This window comes from Strongylocentrotus purpuratus, unplaced genomic scaffold (genome assembly GCF_000002235.5).
Source record: "Strongylocentrotus purpuratus isolate Spur 01 unplaced genomic scaffold, Spur_5.0 spur5_scaffold_14, whole genome shotgun sequence".
Classification (NCBI taxonomy): domain Eukaryota; kingdom Metazoa; phylum Echinodermata; class Echinoidea; order Camarodonta; family Strongylocentrotidae; genus Strongylocentrotus; species Strongylocentrotus purpuratus.
This window is the reverse complement of record NW_022145599.1, coordinates 10,838,853-10,855,853: the sequence shown is the minus strand read 5'-3', so window position 1 is coordinate 10,855,853 and position 17,001 is coordinate 10,838,853. Positions and strand designations below refer to the sequence as shown.

Here is a 17,001-nt window from a genome sequence, read left to right as displayed (position 1 = left end):
TATGTTTATGGGTTCATGGCTGTATTGTAATATATTGGATGAACTTCTAATGTCTTTCTGTAAAGAAATAATGGAAATTTAAATACCAAAAATACACGAAAGGGGAAGTTTGGTGAATGCTCATCAATGTTCTCTGACTATCGACATTATGTCCGGGAGATTTATCCTATCACATATTTAGGCAAACAGTGCAAATCGAAATGTTGTAAAACCGTCAAAGTATTTGGTTTTTCATCCTTCCCCTTAATCACCTATCGTACACAAATAATATGATTCAATTTTTATGTAGGCAAAGTGATGTTGATCAATTATTCAAAAACAATTTCTACCATTCGAGGACATTGATAACTTATTTCCTTCAAAGTTGTTGTTCATAGGTGTTACTGACGATGACGGAGATCTAATCTTCTGATATAGTGTTTACTGTGTGAACGTCAATATACCTTCATAAGTTTGTTGAATGTTTTGAGTGGGATTCGTTGACATATATAATTTTATATGCGTATCCTGTAGAGTGCCAAACTTTAATGTGTAACTGTATTTGAAATATTTATTTAATCATAATGAACAGAAACGCATTCCTAGTCTTTTGTCAGTACAGATGATAGGATATGTTATAGTGCTTTCGTAGGGATGGCATAGGCCTTGATATGCATCGGTCAAGACTACATTTCATTTAGAAATGTGACTTGTAATCCAAATATTAGCATTCCGTTGCAAAACGTTCGAGATTGCTGTCATTCTTACTTTGCTGTTGGTTGCTGTGAAATCTAATTAAACAAGGCAAAAACTTATTTTCTCTCCTTGTCCCTTTTCTACTTGAATTGTGAATTGTGATCAATATATTTCAACAATTTTTAAACCAATGAGGATGTACATGCAGGGGCGGATCCAGCTGGCGGCGAGGGGGGGGGGGGGGCTTAAATTCGTGAAAAAATATTTAGCGATCAGCGGGGGGGGGGGGGGGTAGTGAGCACTATTTTTTTTTACTCAACACCCAGCCCCCCCCCCCTCCCCCCCCCCCCCCTTGAGCAACAAGAAAAGAAGGTAAAATTAACGTTATTTGTTTTACCTGTTTTTTGCCGGGGGGGGGGGGACTCGGGCCCCTCTGCCCCCTGGATCCGCCCCTGTGTACATGTATGTATATGGAAATCAATAAATTCTAAACCAAAACAATATTATACACACACACACACACACATCCTAACATACTCCTTCAACAGAAGCTCAGGAGAGAGGATGAAAGAAAGAAGAAGAAGGAAAGTAATATAGGAGAAAAAGGGACCAAGTACATACATACATAAATAATTGAATATATATATATATATATATATTTATATGAGTATATGAATTAATATATAAATTAATAAATGATAAATAAATGGATAAAAAAGGTTTGAAAAAGAAGATAATTATGTAGGAGAAGAAAGATAAATGGCATATATTCAATGAGCCATCAAAGTCACGTGCCATATGCCTATCATCCTAATCCTATATTTAGATATGAACCTATAGTCACCAAAATGTCCTGTGACCTTTGATCAGTCGGAAGTTTGATAAGCTTATATTATAACAGGCATTTAGATAGATTAGCCGAACGTGTGATTTGTGTTGTCTTGATCACTATCATTGATTATTAGGCACATGATGTATATGCTACTTCACTAATTTGGAAACCACTCACAGCTCTTAAAGACTTAAGCTTCATGATCGCTAGCCTGCGAAGTCGTCGTGATTATTGCATGTTCCGTTTCACAAAGGACCGAGTATATCTTGCATCGTTCAAGAAGCTACACATGTTAACATGCAGCAAAGGGGAATACATTAAGGTGATACAAAATCCAATACTGCATTCACTTTAGTTTTGTCAAATGGATCGTTTTTTAAATGCGTTTTGAATGGATGTCGATAATAGGTCCTTATTCCCGAGCTACATGGTCAACTTCGCGGTATGAACGTATCTCATCTAGATCTTCAGTTGTTTTGTTTTATGTTTTAATGTTGGACGCAAGGAATTTCAGTGAAAGATGATTGGACACAGAGTGACAGAGACAGAAACACAGTAAATGACATGTCTACCAATTGCTACAAGTCTCTCAATCTTTACATGCATGCGGGCGAAACTTGAAAGAATCATAGACGGAGAAAACATTGACCTCCATTTTTTCAATGATGCCCATTTACAGTTGGGAAATTTAATGCTCATGAACAAAGGAAGCATCCTTTCATAATGTCCGGGAACAGCTCATCGGAAGTGAATTCAGAGAGTGAATGTTGTGATGAGACATGCTGCCCTAATCACAAACTTCATAGTCATACCACTTCTGTACTCAAGAAATCTCTGCTTTTGGCAGCAGTTCTGGCCGCGGTCTCATTCTCTATCGCTCTCTGGCTACGGATCGCACGGTTCGAATCGCGGAGGTTCGTATTGGGGGTTGACGACCAGCGAACGTTATGGGCAGGCGATGGGGATTTCTCTACGATGTTTTGCTCAGAGTACGATCTGGACGTGACTAGCACCACATCTTTCGGCCAATCACCCAAACAGGAACAAAGCTTAAATCATGGGCCGATTGGTGCGTATATGCTTCTGGAAGGTCCTAGACTATATACTAGGTACATGCACTCAAGAGAATATACATTATACCTAAGTTCACCATTGGAGTATATGTATTGGGCGTATCAGTTGGGTGATCTCGAAGACTTGTACCTCCACGTAGTGAGTTCATCTTGTTCCAATTTAACAATGTATGTAATTCAGGAGAAAGAGTTCTTTCAATGGATGGAAGATTCACGGCGTGGTCTCTTCTGTTTAAGCTGCATTTATGAGACATATAATTTTTCTTGTTCTACGAATATAACGAACATTAAGTTGCGGTTCTCTCATTACGAGTATTCCGAATACATATTCCTATTCCAAGACCCGACACTTTCTTCAAACTCCTCACTGGTTGCCAATATCAATTTCACTCTCTTCCGTGAAAATCTTATCATCCATGATGACCATGTAGTAAGTACCTGTAGGAACGCGACATATTGCAGGCTATCTGTCCCTAAAGCTGCGGATACTATCCTTTTTCAAATGGAGGCCCATTCTCCCTCACCGTCCGTCACCTTGGCAACGGGATGCGTTCCCCGAGTTGAGATTTACTTTGCATTTTTTTTCGCGGTGCCTCTCGGGGTTTGGCTTATTCTGGTGGGTCTTATTTGGAGTCTCGGGAAATGCCAAGAGGATGTGCTCCTTGCCACGCAGAATGCAGACAATGCGCAGTCAATGGCAAGACTAAGAACCGGCCCTTCCCCAGCTTACAGCCACCCCCAAACACCGGCCCAACCACGAACCCGATCTGCATTCTCAATCTTTGCTCGAGGTACGCCCAGACAGCAGCAGCTTCCTCTGATCGACTACGAAGTCACTTCAGAAGAGGGTGAGGTTGTTTCGAGATCACCCCCTGCATATGGTACCATCCATAGCGTGTCAATACCAAGCCCAGATCCTAGAAGGGAGTCCATGTTTGAGGTTTATGCCAGCACCCCTCCTCCTAACTATACCGATACCCTCTCTCGTAGGAGTCAAGATGCAAACAACGCAGAGACGACTGCTTAATGTTTAGATTAATTCCTTATTGTTTTATTATTATATGTACTCCCCCAATCAGTTATACCTGGAGGAGAGACCTGAGGGTTACAGTGATTCAGTTCGATATTTGCCTCCCAGGCACAGGTGATGCCAAAATAATAATACTAATGCAAAGGGAGAAAGTTTGTACCTGTAAGCTTCAGGCAACCTACGTCTTAAAAGTCGTATCTGAGGCAGGGGAGATAGTGAGCACTAAAAAAAAAATAGGTTTTTTGTTTTCCCCTCAACCACGCCCCCCTTGAGTAAAAAAAAAAGAAGAGGATTCGCGGGGGAAAAAAATGGCATCTAACAACATTCCCCCCTTTCGAGTAAGAAAATTGGGGGGAAAAATAGGGCAAAATAGGGAAGAATAGAGAAAATAAGGGGGGAATCAGGAAAATCAGGAAAATCAGGATAAAATAGGGAAGGGAAAAAAAATCTGGTAAAAAAAAAAATCAAAAAAAAAAAATCTTTTTTTTTTTTTTTTTTTTTTTTTTAAATCGGGAAGAAAAAAAATCGGGAAAAAATCGGGGAAAATAAAAAAAATCGGGAAACCGATTTAAATCGGGTTTTTATCAGGCCTGCTGAGGGTCTAGGTAACTGATTGCATTAAAGAGCACTGATATGATCTCCAAGCCACGTTTCTCTTGTGTTCATGTCCACCACTGTATCCATGAAACCTTACCGTCACACTCTTAATCTTGAATATCTCATCAAGTCTAGAGATAATCTCAAACCAATTTCGATAAAATGCTCAATTGTGAACACACCCTGGTGAACAATACAGTATTAATACTACATCCTGTCTTATATGAAAATATTTGATATGTAAATTTCTGAAATGACGAAGTATGTTACTTTGCTATTAAATGATAACCCCTCAAAATCTAATCCTAAATGTATCTCTGAAAGAGGTACCAAGATTATGATCCACTCGTGGACAGAACAATTGATGTCAAATTTTTGTTCTTTTATAACCTGATTGCAGTATAGATCAAATTTAGTTGGCTGTAAGAAAAGTAATACACTTTCACTTTTTTCAGAAATAAGTTTTGATTGATATTTTCCTGCTTGTATGGATAGCGAGCTTACTTTTATTTGCATTTAAGTCCAAACATGCTGCAAAGAAGTGAAATAATAAACATAAGCCTTAAAATATTAATAATTTAAGACTTAAAGTATCAATATCAATGTACTCTACTGTATGTAAATAATAATAAAAACTTAAATCTGAATTCAATTTGTGACATGTCATTACAACAGAAATGATGTGCATCTATGATATTTTATGCTAATGGCTATGAAGTTATATCCATCTATTTTTTTATTAAAACAAAAAAGTTATATCCATCTTACTTTAACACACATATCAAGATGCTAAAGACTACTTCATTTCACACATTACTACCGAACACAGATTAAAACAATCAAAATGAAGTTACACACTTTATTACATAAAATGGAAAACAATAGAAAATAAACCAGTTGCAGATTATTTCACATTCATTTGCAAATTCATTCAGTCAGTGGTGAATTTTTCTTGTAACAAAACGTTCTTCAAATATTCAAATTTCTGTCATATCTTATAAGAAATGATTTGCTGTGGTAAGACATCGCTTATTACAACAAGTATAAAATTGCTACTCATTTATGAATGAATCATTATCTTCATAAAATTTGTAAACAGTGCTGAATGATGTTCTTCAATAGAACAAAGTACATACTCCACAAATGCTAATCTTCTTTCTCCCCTTTGAAAGATGGTAGGAGGAAGTCTATGCAGTAAAAATGACACATTTCAAAGTCCAGTCTGTGACATACAATGTATTTATTTGTACAGTCAAACCTGTCTATAGCGACCGCCCAAGGGAAGCACAAAAAGTGGTCTTTGTAGACAGGTTCCTTTAATACATGTTTCAATGAGCAACCATTTTCAAGGGAAAACCAAAAATGTGGTTGTTATAGACAGGTGGTCTTTGTAGACAGGTGGTCACTAAAGCAGGTTTGACTGTATATTAAAACCAGTGGTCCTAACTGAGTTTCTAATATCATATCTATTAGTAGAACAAAAGTTTGACACATGAATCTAAATGACTCGCCTGTATTCATAAATGAACGCTTTGGATTGTGCGATGAACAAATACTCAATGTTTGCCAAGCTATCATAAGTAGCAATAAGATGTGCTGTACCCGATTATTTGTAATATTTCTTATCTAAGACACGTACAAGAAATCAAAGTTTATCATCCATACATTTGAGGGATTTTTAAACCATTTTTCAGCAAGAGGTCATCAACATTATGATGATCACATCTCATATGGTGAATAAACCCATTCATTTCTCATTTATGACATCTGCAATGTATTTGTTTTTAATTTCCCAAATCTAAATGCAGAATTGGCCGTGTGCCAACATCTACACATACATGCCCAACACCTAAATGGTAGAACTATGAAAATAAAAAAACAATTCTCATTTTAAAAAAATTAAAGAAAAGAAGATCTACAGATTTTTTTAAAATCTCATCACGAGAAAAAATTCTGAGCATACTCTGGATACACTTCCCCTTCAAACTATATATATATGCTTAATTTAAACCAATCACTAGTGAGAACTTTCATAAGAATACACTATATTTGCTACTTTGATACTTGATGAACCATATTTTTAAAATGAATCTCATCCTCTATGAGTTTCTATCTTCAGTTATACATTGTAACTGACATTTCCAAGTATTGTACTGCAACACCATAATGTATTACTAGTCATGAGAAATATATATATTATTTATTCAAAGTGCGGGGTAAGGTTTAGGTTTGTTCTAATTCTAAAGGTGAATCATTATGGATATGAATGAACATTCTGTGGTGCAGTGTCTGTACTTCCTGAAATTATTTGTAACGTACATGTACATGTAGATATCACACAGCAAGGGCATACAAGACAGTGGTTCACTTTCCCTTAATATTGTGGAATACAGTAGTGCACAAATGTATTCAAATTTAAAGATACTTCTATCTCAGTCAAAATCCCATGACAAACTATTGAATTTACCTGTATTATGCATATTTCAACATTCAGAATACAGGTTCGAATCATTAGTTGTTGCTATGTCAGGTAAGCTTTAGAGTCATCATTAGCAATTGTTGTAGTAGGAGCATACATAAAATTATAATACATTTGTTGAGTGGTCTATTCTGCTATAAATAATAAATACAAGAGGATATTACTTCCTGAATTGTGTTACATCAGATTTCAAAATGTGTAGTGGCCTAGGCAGAGAATAATGTGATGTTACAGCAGGTTTTCAACCAGGAGGGTAACTCGGCATCCAAAAGATGTCTAGTTTTTCATAGAAAACACCCCAAACTTGTTCAAACTACAGGTATATCATTTAAAGTGTACCAATCCCCTTAAAAAATTGTATATCAATGAAATAACTCAACATAAATAAAAAAATTCACCAAAATTTACCCACTATGGGCTAACGGATGAGGAGTAGGAAGAAAAGAAAGAATAACATAAAACTGTGCACTTAGAACCCAAGTCTGACTATTTATATGTGAGCTTGTATGGATGCATCAAGTAGTCTACTCACAAGTCACTTTTATGTTAATTGAGAGTGCATTCAAACTTGCAAAATATCTTTCCAGAAGTAATATTTGAGACTTGTATTTTGAACCAAGTAATACGACATGGAACTGCTAAGATACAAAACAAAATCTGTTTTGGCCGATTTGTACATTTTAATGACAGGCCTTTCTTTTAGAAAGGGGTTCTTTGCAATCAGGACTCCTGACTTTGAAATCCTGGCTAAAAACCTGTGTCCCACCACTGCATGGTGGTCTGTACTGAATGTACAGTCAAACCTGTCTATAGCGACCGCCCAAGGGAAACACAAAAAGTGGTCTTTGTAGACAGGTTCCTTTAGTGCATGTTTCAATGCAAAACCATTTTCAAGGGAAACAAAAAATGTGGTTGGTGTAGACAGGTGGTCTTTGTAGACAGGTGGTCACTGAAGCAGGTTTTAATGTATTTACTGTTGTTGCATCAATGTCTGTGCATGCTTGATCAGTTGGTCGCAGTAGATGAAGCTGCGATGCTTGTGTCGGACAGACTCTATCTCTCTGATGAGTAAAGATGGCTGGACCTTGGCTGCTTGCTTCAGTACGTCTACAGAGGGTTTGATAAAGAGATGGACAAAAAACTTGAATGAGGTCATGTTAGAGAAGAGGAGAGGAAGAGTGGGAGAGAGAGAGATAGAGAGAGAGGGAGAGAGAGAGAGAGAGAGAGAGAGAGAGGGGGGGAGGGGCTGAGATGGGGAAAAGTAGACAGAAAGTGAGAGGAGAAAGGCAGACAAAAGAAAGAAAGGGAAAGGAGAGTGGAGAAAAATACATGTATAATGAATGGTGCTCATGTACCAAGTCCCCCCAAATGCAAATATCCTGCATCCAAATAATAGATAACAGATATGATACTAGTTCCAATCTGATCTTGATAATGAGGATACAATTTCTTCACATGCCACATTGCTTGTATGGCTTTGTCTGTGTGGGATTGGGGGGAATGAACTTAGGGGAAGTGCTCTGCAGAAGCACATGTACTTTTTGGAAGTACCAATGCTTGCCAGACCCTAATCCTCATTGCAACAAATGCCATGAAGCTTAAACTGTAGCATGAACTTGAAGGTTGGTAATTCTAAAATGAGGTATTTGCCATGCAGGAACAAGACGAAAGCTTCTGAACAATATAAGAGGCCGACAGCTGAGCTTCTTGGGACATGTTATTTGAAAGAATGGTTTGGAAAATCTTGCACTGACTGGAAGAATAAAGGGGAGGAGGAGTAGGGGTAGAAGGAGGATTCTGTGGATGAGTAGCTTAAGGAGTGGGATTTCTTAAAGTGAAATTGATCTTGGGGAGAATGAATTACTGCATAGAATATGGGACAGAGAGTTGTGGCATTCCATGGTCGCCGACGTCTCAGGACATGGCATGTAAAGAAGAAGAAGAAGAAATTCTAAGAGGAACTCACCAAGCACAGCTTCTTGAATAGTCTGATCAGGATCATCCATGTGAACCAGAAGGCCACTGTAGAGGGTCTCCAGATGAGCCTTGTACAGCCCCACGTTGTAGTCGTCGGGGAAGCAACCAAAGAACGTGCCAAAGGTCTTGGCGACGGCCACCCTGATCTCATCGCTGCTGTCGTCCAGGCGCTTCAGGAGCTCCATGTAGAGCTGGTGCAGGCGCTCAGGGTCAAAGGTGACGGAACCGCAGCTGGCCAGGATCTTCTGCATGATGCGGACGGTGATGAGGCGGGTGGAGCGGGAGTCGTCTTCCATGAGGGAAAGCAGCTGGACTTGGAGATCATCCATGATGGAGTCCAACTATTGGTCCAAAAAGAGATTTTGAATAATAATAATAATAATTTAATAATAATGAATATTTGGAAGCGCTAAAAACAATAAGTACCATATCGCTGCAAATACAAATATATTAAAAGAGGACAAAAAATATACAGTCTCACATGTAGTATATCACATAGATCACTGGGGAAAAGGGTGAGTTTTGAGGGATCTTTTAAAGGTGTCAAGACAGGTAATTTCCCTTATGGGAAGAGGGATGCTGTTCTAAGATAAAGAAAGAGGGAGAAAAGGGAAAGAAGAGGAAAGTCACAGAGATGGGGCAGAGATAGACAAATGATGTGTCGAATAACAAACAGAAGGATGAGAAATGGAGTGTGGGCGAGAGAGAATGGGATAGGGAGAGATGATATATCTTCAGGACAATAATTATTACAATTATGTGGGATCTTAAAAAGAATAACATTTCAACAAAAGTACAGGTGCCTTTTTCAGTTTCAACTGCAGTTGGCATTTTTTTTCGGGCATAACCCCTTGAACTCTTTCATAAACTGGGCCCAATCTTACAAAGAGTTACGATTGATCCAAATCAATCGCAAGTCCTCCAATTAATCGCAAGCTTGCAATCTCCTATCTCTTATGTTCATAGTTGCGATTGATATCAACTTTTTGTAATACAGGGCCCAGGGGGGTGTTTCATAAAGAGTTCGTAAAGTTACGCATGACTTTACGAACGACTTGTATATGAAGTGCCAGATAGGATGCCCAAAGTTCTTTCTAATATTTCCAATAACCTCAATTAAATTATGGCAAAAAATATACTTTGTATTAAAAATGGTTGTTATAATAAGAATGCTAATCTCCATCTGCACAGTTCAACTTAATAAATAATAATCAATAATGATTGAGCATCCCATTTGGCTTTTCATATACAAGTCGTTCGTAAAGTCATGCGTAACTTTATGAACAGCTTTATGAAACACCCCCCTGATATAGAAACCATTCATTTCAGAGTTTAAATGACAATCTTAAATCTTACCTGCTTGGCTGTAAGCATGCCGCTCTGCAGGAGAGCCCATAGACAGGAGACAGCCGTGGTGCGGATGGCCGTGGCCGTCCTCCCGGCGTGCCACACGCAGTTGGGAAGGACCATCGTCTTCACGACGATCAAGGAGAAGTCCCTGAACCGGTCCTTGGAGTCTAGGGTCAGAGGGGCACTCATCACCAGACGGGAGAGCAGGGAGAAGAACTTGAGACGGAGCTCTGCATCCTTGTCTGGCTTGAGGTTGGTCTCCAGGATGGGGATGATGTCTTCAAGGAGATCACCAACGGCTTCACCTGAAATTGGCAACATAAAAAGAATCAAATGCATCGACTCTAATAATTGAAATCCTGTCTTGCAAATATTTCATCTTTCATTTTAACATCTTCATTCCGAAAACATGATGGACACATGAAATTAGATCCTCCTTGATTGTAATTATCTAATTCCTGTCAAACATCCAATACCTATATTCATTCAGAAGAAGACTAAGAGCTCGGGGGGGGGGGGGGGAGGGTTCACAAAACTTGTCATCAGTGACAAATGACAGTTTTTGTTATAAGCTACTGAAATCCTTGCTTCTGATTGGTTATCAGCAGATTTGTCACTGTTTTTAGTCATTTGTCAATGAGAAAAGGCTTTGTGAAACGAGTCCTAGGTGTCTGCTGAATGACATTGGTATAGAATATTGCTTTCATTCTTTTAGAGCCATGGTAGAAGTGTTAAGGGGCATAAAGAGAAAAGGCATATTCTAAACAAGAAGCTAAATTCTTTGAAATGAACCTACTAACAAAGATAAAAAGAAAATTAACACTAATCAATAAAAGAAAAGAAGAGAAGAATGATGATGATCCGATACCAAACCTTGTATTAGATGTGACCAGCTTGGCTCTTCCCTAGACAGCATAATGTGTGATGGCAAATAAAGCTTGGTATAAACTGTAAAGTACATTTATTGAAGAGGCATCTGAACAAGAAATCAAATGAATATCATGATTGTGCAAACTTCTTAAAGCCCCACTGCACTAGTTTGGCCAGGAGGGATTAGACCTTCCTGCATGGTCACTGCCGGGTGGTTATCTCGTCAAATCAGCTCTCAATTAACATAAGAAGAAGAGGATCATGGATGATGGGGGACCAATGCTCACGGATAAGGCATCGTTTGCTATATACAGGGCACAAGTAGTTATAAGTAGAGCAGTGGGGCTTTAACATTTGCAATTGACTACAAATCATCACCTGCTTCAGAGAGGAGACTGTCAAATACAAGCCTTTCCACCGAGAAGTTGGTCCACTGATGGTAGGAAGACTGGAACGAGTCTAGTACTTGCTTGGTGTGTTTCTTGTAGAGGGAAGCAGGACCCTCATGGCCTGTGGCTGCTGCTAGGTCAGTCAAGACGGCTTTGACCTGTCAATGAAGGTTGTCGATTGACATGAGGAAACTGGTTGCGGCTCAACTCAATGAAAACAGAAGTGTTAATTTTCTTTGTTATCCCAAGTTATGATCATCATTATATGCTGTTACTTTATCAATGTTCACTCCTTACGTCTATGGTCAAAACCATGGATTCGGTTTAAATTTCATTTTAATGCTAAATCTATATAGTTTACGAACCATTTACAATGCAGATTAATGGCGCCATCCAAGTGCTGTGGATCATCATCATCATCATCATCATCATCATCATCAAATGGAACAAGAGATAATCTTGCAAATTGCTTAAAGTCATACATCTATTTCAAAAAGATTTTGTAACCTGGATATTATTGGTTTAGAGAGCAATAAAATGAATCTAAAAACATGTATAGATACCAAAACAATGGAAGCTGAATATCATACATGACTGAGGTTAATGCTAAGTTACCCAACGAACCTTGTTCTTGAGACCATCTTCTCTAGCAGTGGCCATGATGGTGATTAGAACGGTGAAGAGTTCCAGACTAACGTCAGCGCAATCTTCTTTAGCGATCAGAATGATGGATGACACACAGGACAGGAGCTGAGTCTGGTAATTCTTCTGTAAAATATAGGAAAAATATAAAGGATGACCACCTTAAAATAGCATATTTTCAACAACAACAAAAAAAGACAGAAGATGCATAATGAATCTGTATTTATCAAAATAAACATACTTTTTTCATTTCTTTTTTAAGATTGTTTTCATCCAAAAAAGATGATAACAGTTTTCATAGGTTTAAATACACAACATGAACACACACATTTTTCATTTCATGCTCAATCTGCTACATTTCTTTCTGATTTCCTAATTCTAAATAATTTGTCATTTCTTAATGTAAAACTGGGCCTTGAGCATTTGACTGTCAATTGGATTTGGCGCCTTATAAATCTTATGTATTATTATTTATTAGTATTTTCCCTATCAAGCCTGCAGGATATGACATTTATCTTCTGAATAATTCATATGTCACACTTTTGTTTGATATTTAGGTTAAATACATATGTTTAGGTTAATAGGAAATTGCATGAAATAGTAAATGTCTAAAAGTGTGATATTAGAACTGTCAAACGGTACAGGCTTTAGAAACTGGTGAAAGACACCCATTTTGATTGAACAATGGACAAACGTAAACTACAACTCAGGAAAAGAGTGTCAGTCTGTTTACCTCTTCACTTCGGCATACGTCTGGCTCAGCCAATGTCTTACAGATATCCAGAAGATAAGACTTGAGGAGCGCCCTCTTTGTCCCGAGGAGGATAGAGGCAAAGGTCATGAGGACCCCTGGACCCTGGGCGGCCTGGACTGTGGGTAAGATCAGCTTACAGTAGACCTCTGGTCCCACGTAGAACCCGACCAGCTCACCAGACTTCTGGATCTGAAAAAATATAATAATTAGATTTGCATTAAAAAATGTATTGTTTTGAATATATCACTGGATACAAATAGAAATGTACAGAGGTAAATTACCACTCTTGAGAATCATAAACACACATTTCAAATTTTGTTTTTCTTAATAATTTCTTCTTTCTTATGTCTGTTACATGTACTTTCTCTAAGCGCCATTAGCACAGAAAAGTGGACCTGTGCGCTATACAAGTAGCCACTATTATTATTACATGTAAATTCTTTTATTGACAAAGGAATGGAAACAATTATGCTATTGGAATAAAGTATGAAGTATTATAGAATAAGCTATCTGGATGTTATATATCATTTAAATTGTGAAATTCCTAATGTATTGCAAGTCGCAGTGATTTTAAAAAAAAATTGTGCAAGATAGGCAATGTCAATCAAACACCAAAGCAACATATCAAAGCACCAAAATCAATCTTTCAATGGCTGATAAGTCTGGACAGATTCTAAGAATGCTATATCTTTATCAAAATCGATTAGTCCTATGGTTAGGGATTTCATGGCATTTTGATGTACACGATCCTTCATCTACAGTATATTGGTCCAACATCTTTAATGGCTTAGCATTAAATTCTTATTATCAAATCACTTGGCTGAAGAAAAGGTTGTTTATCAAAGCTTTTTTGTTTTTTAAGGGTGCTCTTTTTTTTTTATTTGCCCGATACAAGTAGTATTCATGACAAAAATTTGTATGTACTTCATTATTGTTTTACAGAGCTATTTCCCCCTTTTTTATATTCTTCATCGCTCTATATATACCTTCAGGGCCATAGCACTCTCTGATGTCACAACTGAGATTGATTTAATTGTGAAAAGCTTCAAAGAGCACAAAAGTACTTTCTTGTTTTCTTTCTTCTTCACTGCGATCCAGGGGGGCGTTTCACAAAGACTAAGATCGACTTTATGTTGGAATTAACTATGGCAGGCCGTTCATGCCTCTGGTTGCTCTCTCCATCGGTCTCTCAATTATAATCTCTAGATAATGTTTTTCCTTCAATAATGAACTATCAAAAAAGGTAAATTCTTTAGATTTGTGACCAGGATTTGTACGTCCCTTGAGAGACCAATACCAGTAAATGGTGAGAGCAAACAGTAGCATGAACAGCCTGCCATAGTTACGTCCATCTTAAAGTCGATCTTTGTCTTTGTCAAATACCCCCCTACTCGAGGATGAATCATAAGAACTCACCCTGTGCACCACCTCTGTCTCTTCATCAGAGCACGCCTTGTACATGCCTGCCAGGAGAGGGGCCATGTGCTGGGTGGTGTGGTCTTCCGCGTTCACCAGCAGCACGTGGAGCAGCTTGGCCGCCATGAGACGATTGGTGATGGTCCAGTCCTTAAGGTCGTTGAGCAGACCGGGAAGGATCTTGGACATGTTGCGGAAGATGAGGGTCCGGCAGCCCAGGTTGGGACGCTCAGCTGAGAGAGAGAGAAATCATTCAAGAAATTCACTACTTGCAAAGAACCAAGACATGTTGTTGAAATTTGATTTTCACTTCATTCAAGATTATTGTATTTAAAATTTAATTCATTCCTCCTAAGTTATTCCTCTCTGCAAGGTACTAAGCCAATAAAAGTTCTTTTGAATTTCTAATACAATACTGCACATTTCTCTTCTTATAACCATAATACCAATCAAAAAATCATAAACTTGCTAGATAAGGTGTCTCTTTGTACTGCATTTCAAAGAAATGTGTCAGGTAGAATCCAAGTTTAGCTTCCTAGGTGAGCTGCCAAAGGTATTACCAAACCAAGAACTGTGGTGAGAGATTCTATTGGAGTTGCTATTTCATACAACTTATTTCAGCAAACTTTAACCAGATGTGTAAGGATAAAATTAAAATTATGAATGCCCACACTCTCTGTTAGCTAAATCAAGAAATACCCAACCCTAATTTTAATGTTGATGATATTTAAGATGACAGTCAGTAATTTATTAATTGAATGCTTACTATATCCTGGAGGGAGCTCAATGTTTGGATCAACAAAGTCCATCTGGTCCTTCAGTTCTTTCTCATTCTCCTCGGCATACTTGCTTCCAACATCTATCCAAAGCTGCTTGGCCTGGATGGAGAGATTTAAGAGAAAACAATCAGAGGCTGATGTAATTTAATGAAGAAAAAAATGAGAGGGGTAAAGGTGGGGGTGACTCTTAATGACTTTAGGTAAAGACATTAGAATGCTCAACTCATGAAAATAATTGAATTTTCAAAGTTTCATCTACAGGTTTTGTTACACAGTAAGGAAATTATAAATATCTACACTGTAGGTTATCAAAATCAAAATTTCCTCTAGTTAATTTTTGTATTTCATACACACTGTAAATTTAAAATCATTTAAAAAAACATTTAAGTATTGCAAAGAAAATGTGACCTGCACCTTTCCTGATATCTTAGGAAATAACTGACCAATTTGATAGCCAAATACAAATAAAAAAAAAGATTGTGGGGTTAAACAAATAGAGAAAAAATTGTTGTCTGGTGCAGTGTCTATAGAATACTACATTCATAACTTACTTTGCCTGAGATTTCATCTAACTCGTCTGTCTGGCTTGTCAACAAAAGTGGGATCAGTTTATGATGAAAGGAGTAACGGTCAACAAAGTCCAGCAGCCATCCTCCAACAACCTTAGTGACCGCTAGCCTGACTTGGGGTGATTGGTCAAACAGCCGTTGCGCTAGATGTGATATGACCTGGAAAAGAGAAATACGTTTATTATCAGTCGTGACCCTTGAAAGCATATTTTATTATACAAACATATCATCTGTAATTTAGTATTGTTAAATTTCTCTTCAGAAATGAAAGATCAACATGTTTGTTCATTGCCATGCATGGAATACCATAATCCTACAAGTTCAACCACCCTTCCAAACATTGCAATGGATATAGTGAATGATATACTGCTGGAATTTAGTTACAAAAACACAATTTTTCAATATTTAGCATTTTACAAAACAATGACATGTCCAACAAACAACAATGATACTGTTTGTTTTTTGTAGTCACACCTTTTCCATGGGTTTGTGATTCCCGAACTGTAAAACATCTCCAATGGTGTAAATTACTTGCACCCGAACTTTGGAATGTTGATGACTAATGGTCTGAAGGAGAGGAGAGATAAGGCTTTCTGACTGCATGTGAAAGTGCTGTGGAATGATTCTTGCTAACTTGCAAGTGCAAGTGCAACTTTCTCTTCGAACATCTGCAAACGGATCGACAAGCGTTCGCTGCAAAATCTTGATAAAATCATCCAGAAATGGAGCAATTCTACCACCAGTTAATTCTACAAGTTTTGTCATTAGCTGGACAAGAGAAAGACGGAGTTCTTCCGCTGCCTCCACCATTTCTTGGTTGCCTAGACGGATGACAATTGATGGAACAAGGTAAGGGAGGATTTCTGCAGGCCGCGGGATTGTCTCCACAAAATCCTGGATAAGCTGTGCCGACAGCTCCCGGCACTTGTCAACTGGATCACCGAAGCATTTCATGATTGGCTTCATCTCCGCTTCCAAAACGCCTTGTAAAACTTCAGCATCATATTTTGGTTCCTTGCCGATTGTTTCTTTTCGTATATTATCTAACGCTCTCCGTTTTGCCATTCGACTTCCTTCACTAAGGCAGTTGATGTGGCGAGCAATCGCCTGCCGAATCTCGGAAATTTGTTCAGTCGTGGGAGCCGCCATCTTTCAACTGTTGCCGTGACACTGAATGCTTAACGTAGAGGGCGACAATGCCAAGGTGATGAAGGTCCAACTCAGAGGCGGTACTCGATCCATGCATGAGGCAAGGAGGAGAAGGGTGGGGTGAACTAGGGAGTCGTGGTGTCCACCTCAACGCCCCGAGAACGGAGGGATACCATGCGTGTTACCCCTATGTCCGGTAAAGGGGTACTTTTCGTGCGACAAAGTCCGGCCCGAGAATTCTATAAAAAAAAAAAAAAGGGGGGGAGTGTATTTGACTTTTCACCCGGAGATTTCTTTAAAAAGAGGTGTTTTTTTCTCTCTTTTTTCTCATCTCTTTGGACTCCTGAGAAATTAAAAAAGGGGATTATAAAATATCTTGAACATAGAAAAATTGATCAAATCCCGGGACTAATGTCGACA

At 38.2% G+C, this 17,001-nt stretch overlaps 1 protein-coding gene across 1 annotated transcript; it reads right to left on the bottom strand.

The window, feature by feature from the left end:
* Positions 1–5,538: 5,538 nt before the first annotated feature.
* LOC586308 (dynein assembly factor 5, axonemal) lies at positions 5,539–16,624 on the bottom strand. Its single transcript, XM_786096.5, has 10 exons — positions 15,907–16,624; positions 15,415–15,591; positions 14,851–14,962; positions 14,085–14,317; positions 12,648–12,857; positions 11,897–12,040; positions 11,262–11,430; positions 10,020–10,318; positions 8,653–9,004; positions 5,539–7,793 (listed from the first exon to the last, which is right to left on the bottom strand). Exons 1-10 carry the CDS (start codon positions 16,579–16,581, stop codon positions 7,657–7,659), a joined length of 2,508 nt encoding a protein of 835 aa, XP_791189.3. The 5' UTR covers positions 16,582–16,624; the 3' UTR covers positions 5,539–7,656.
* Between the last annotated feature and the right edge of the window lie 377 nt (positions 16,625–17,001).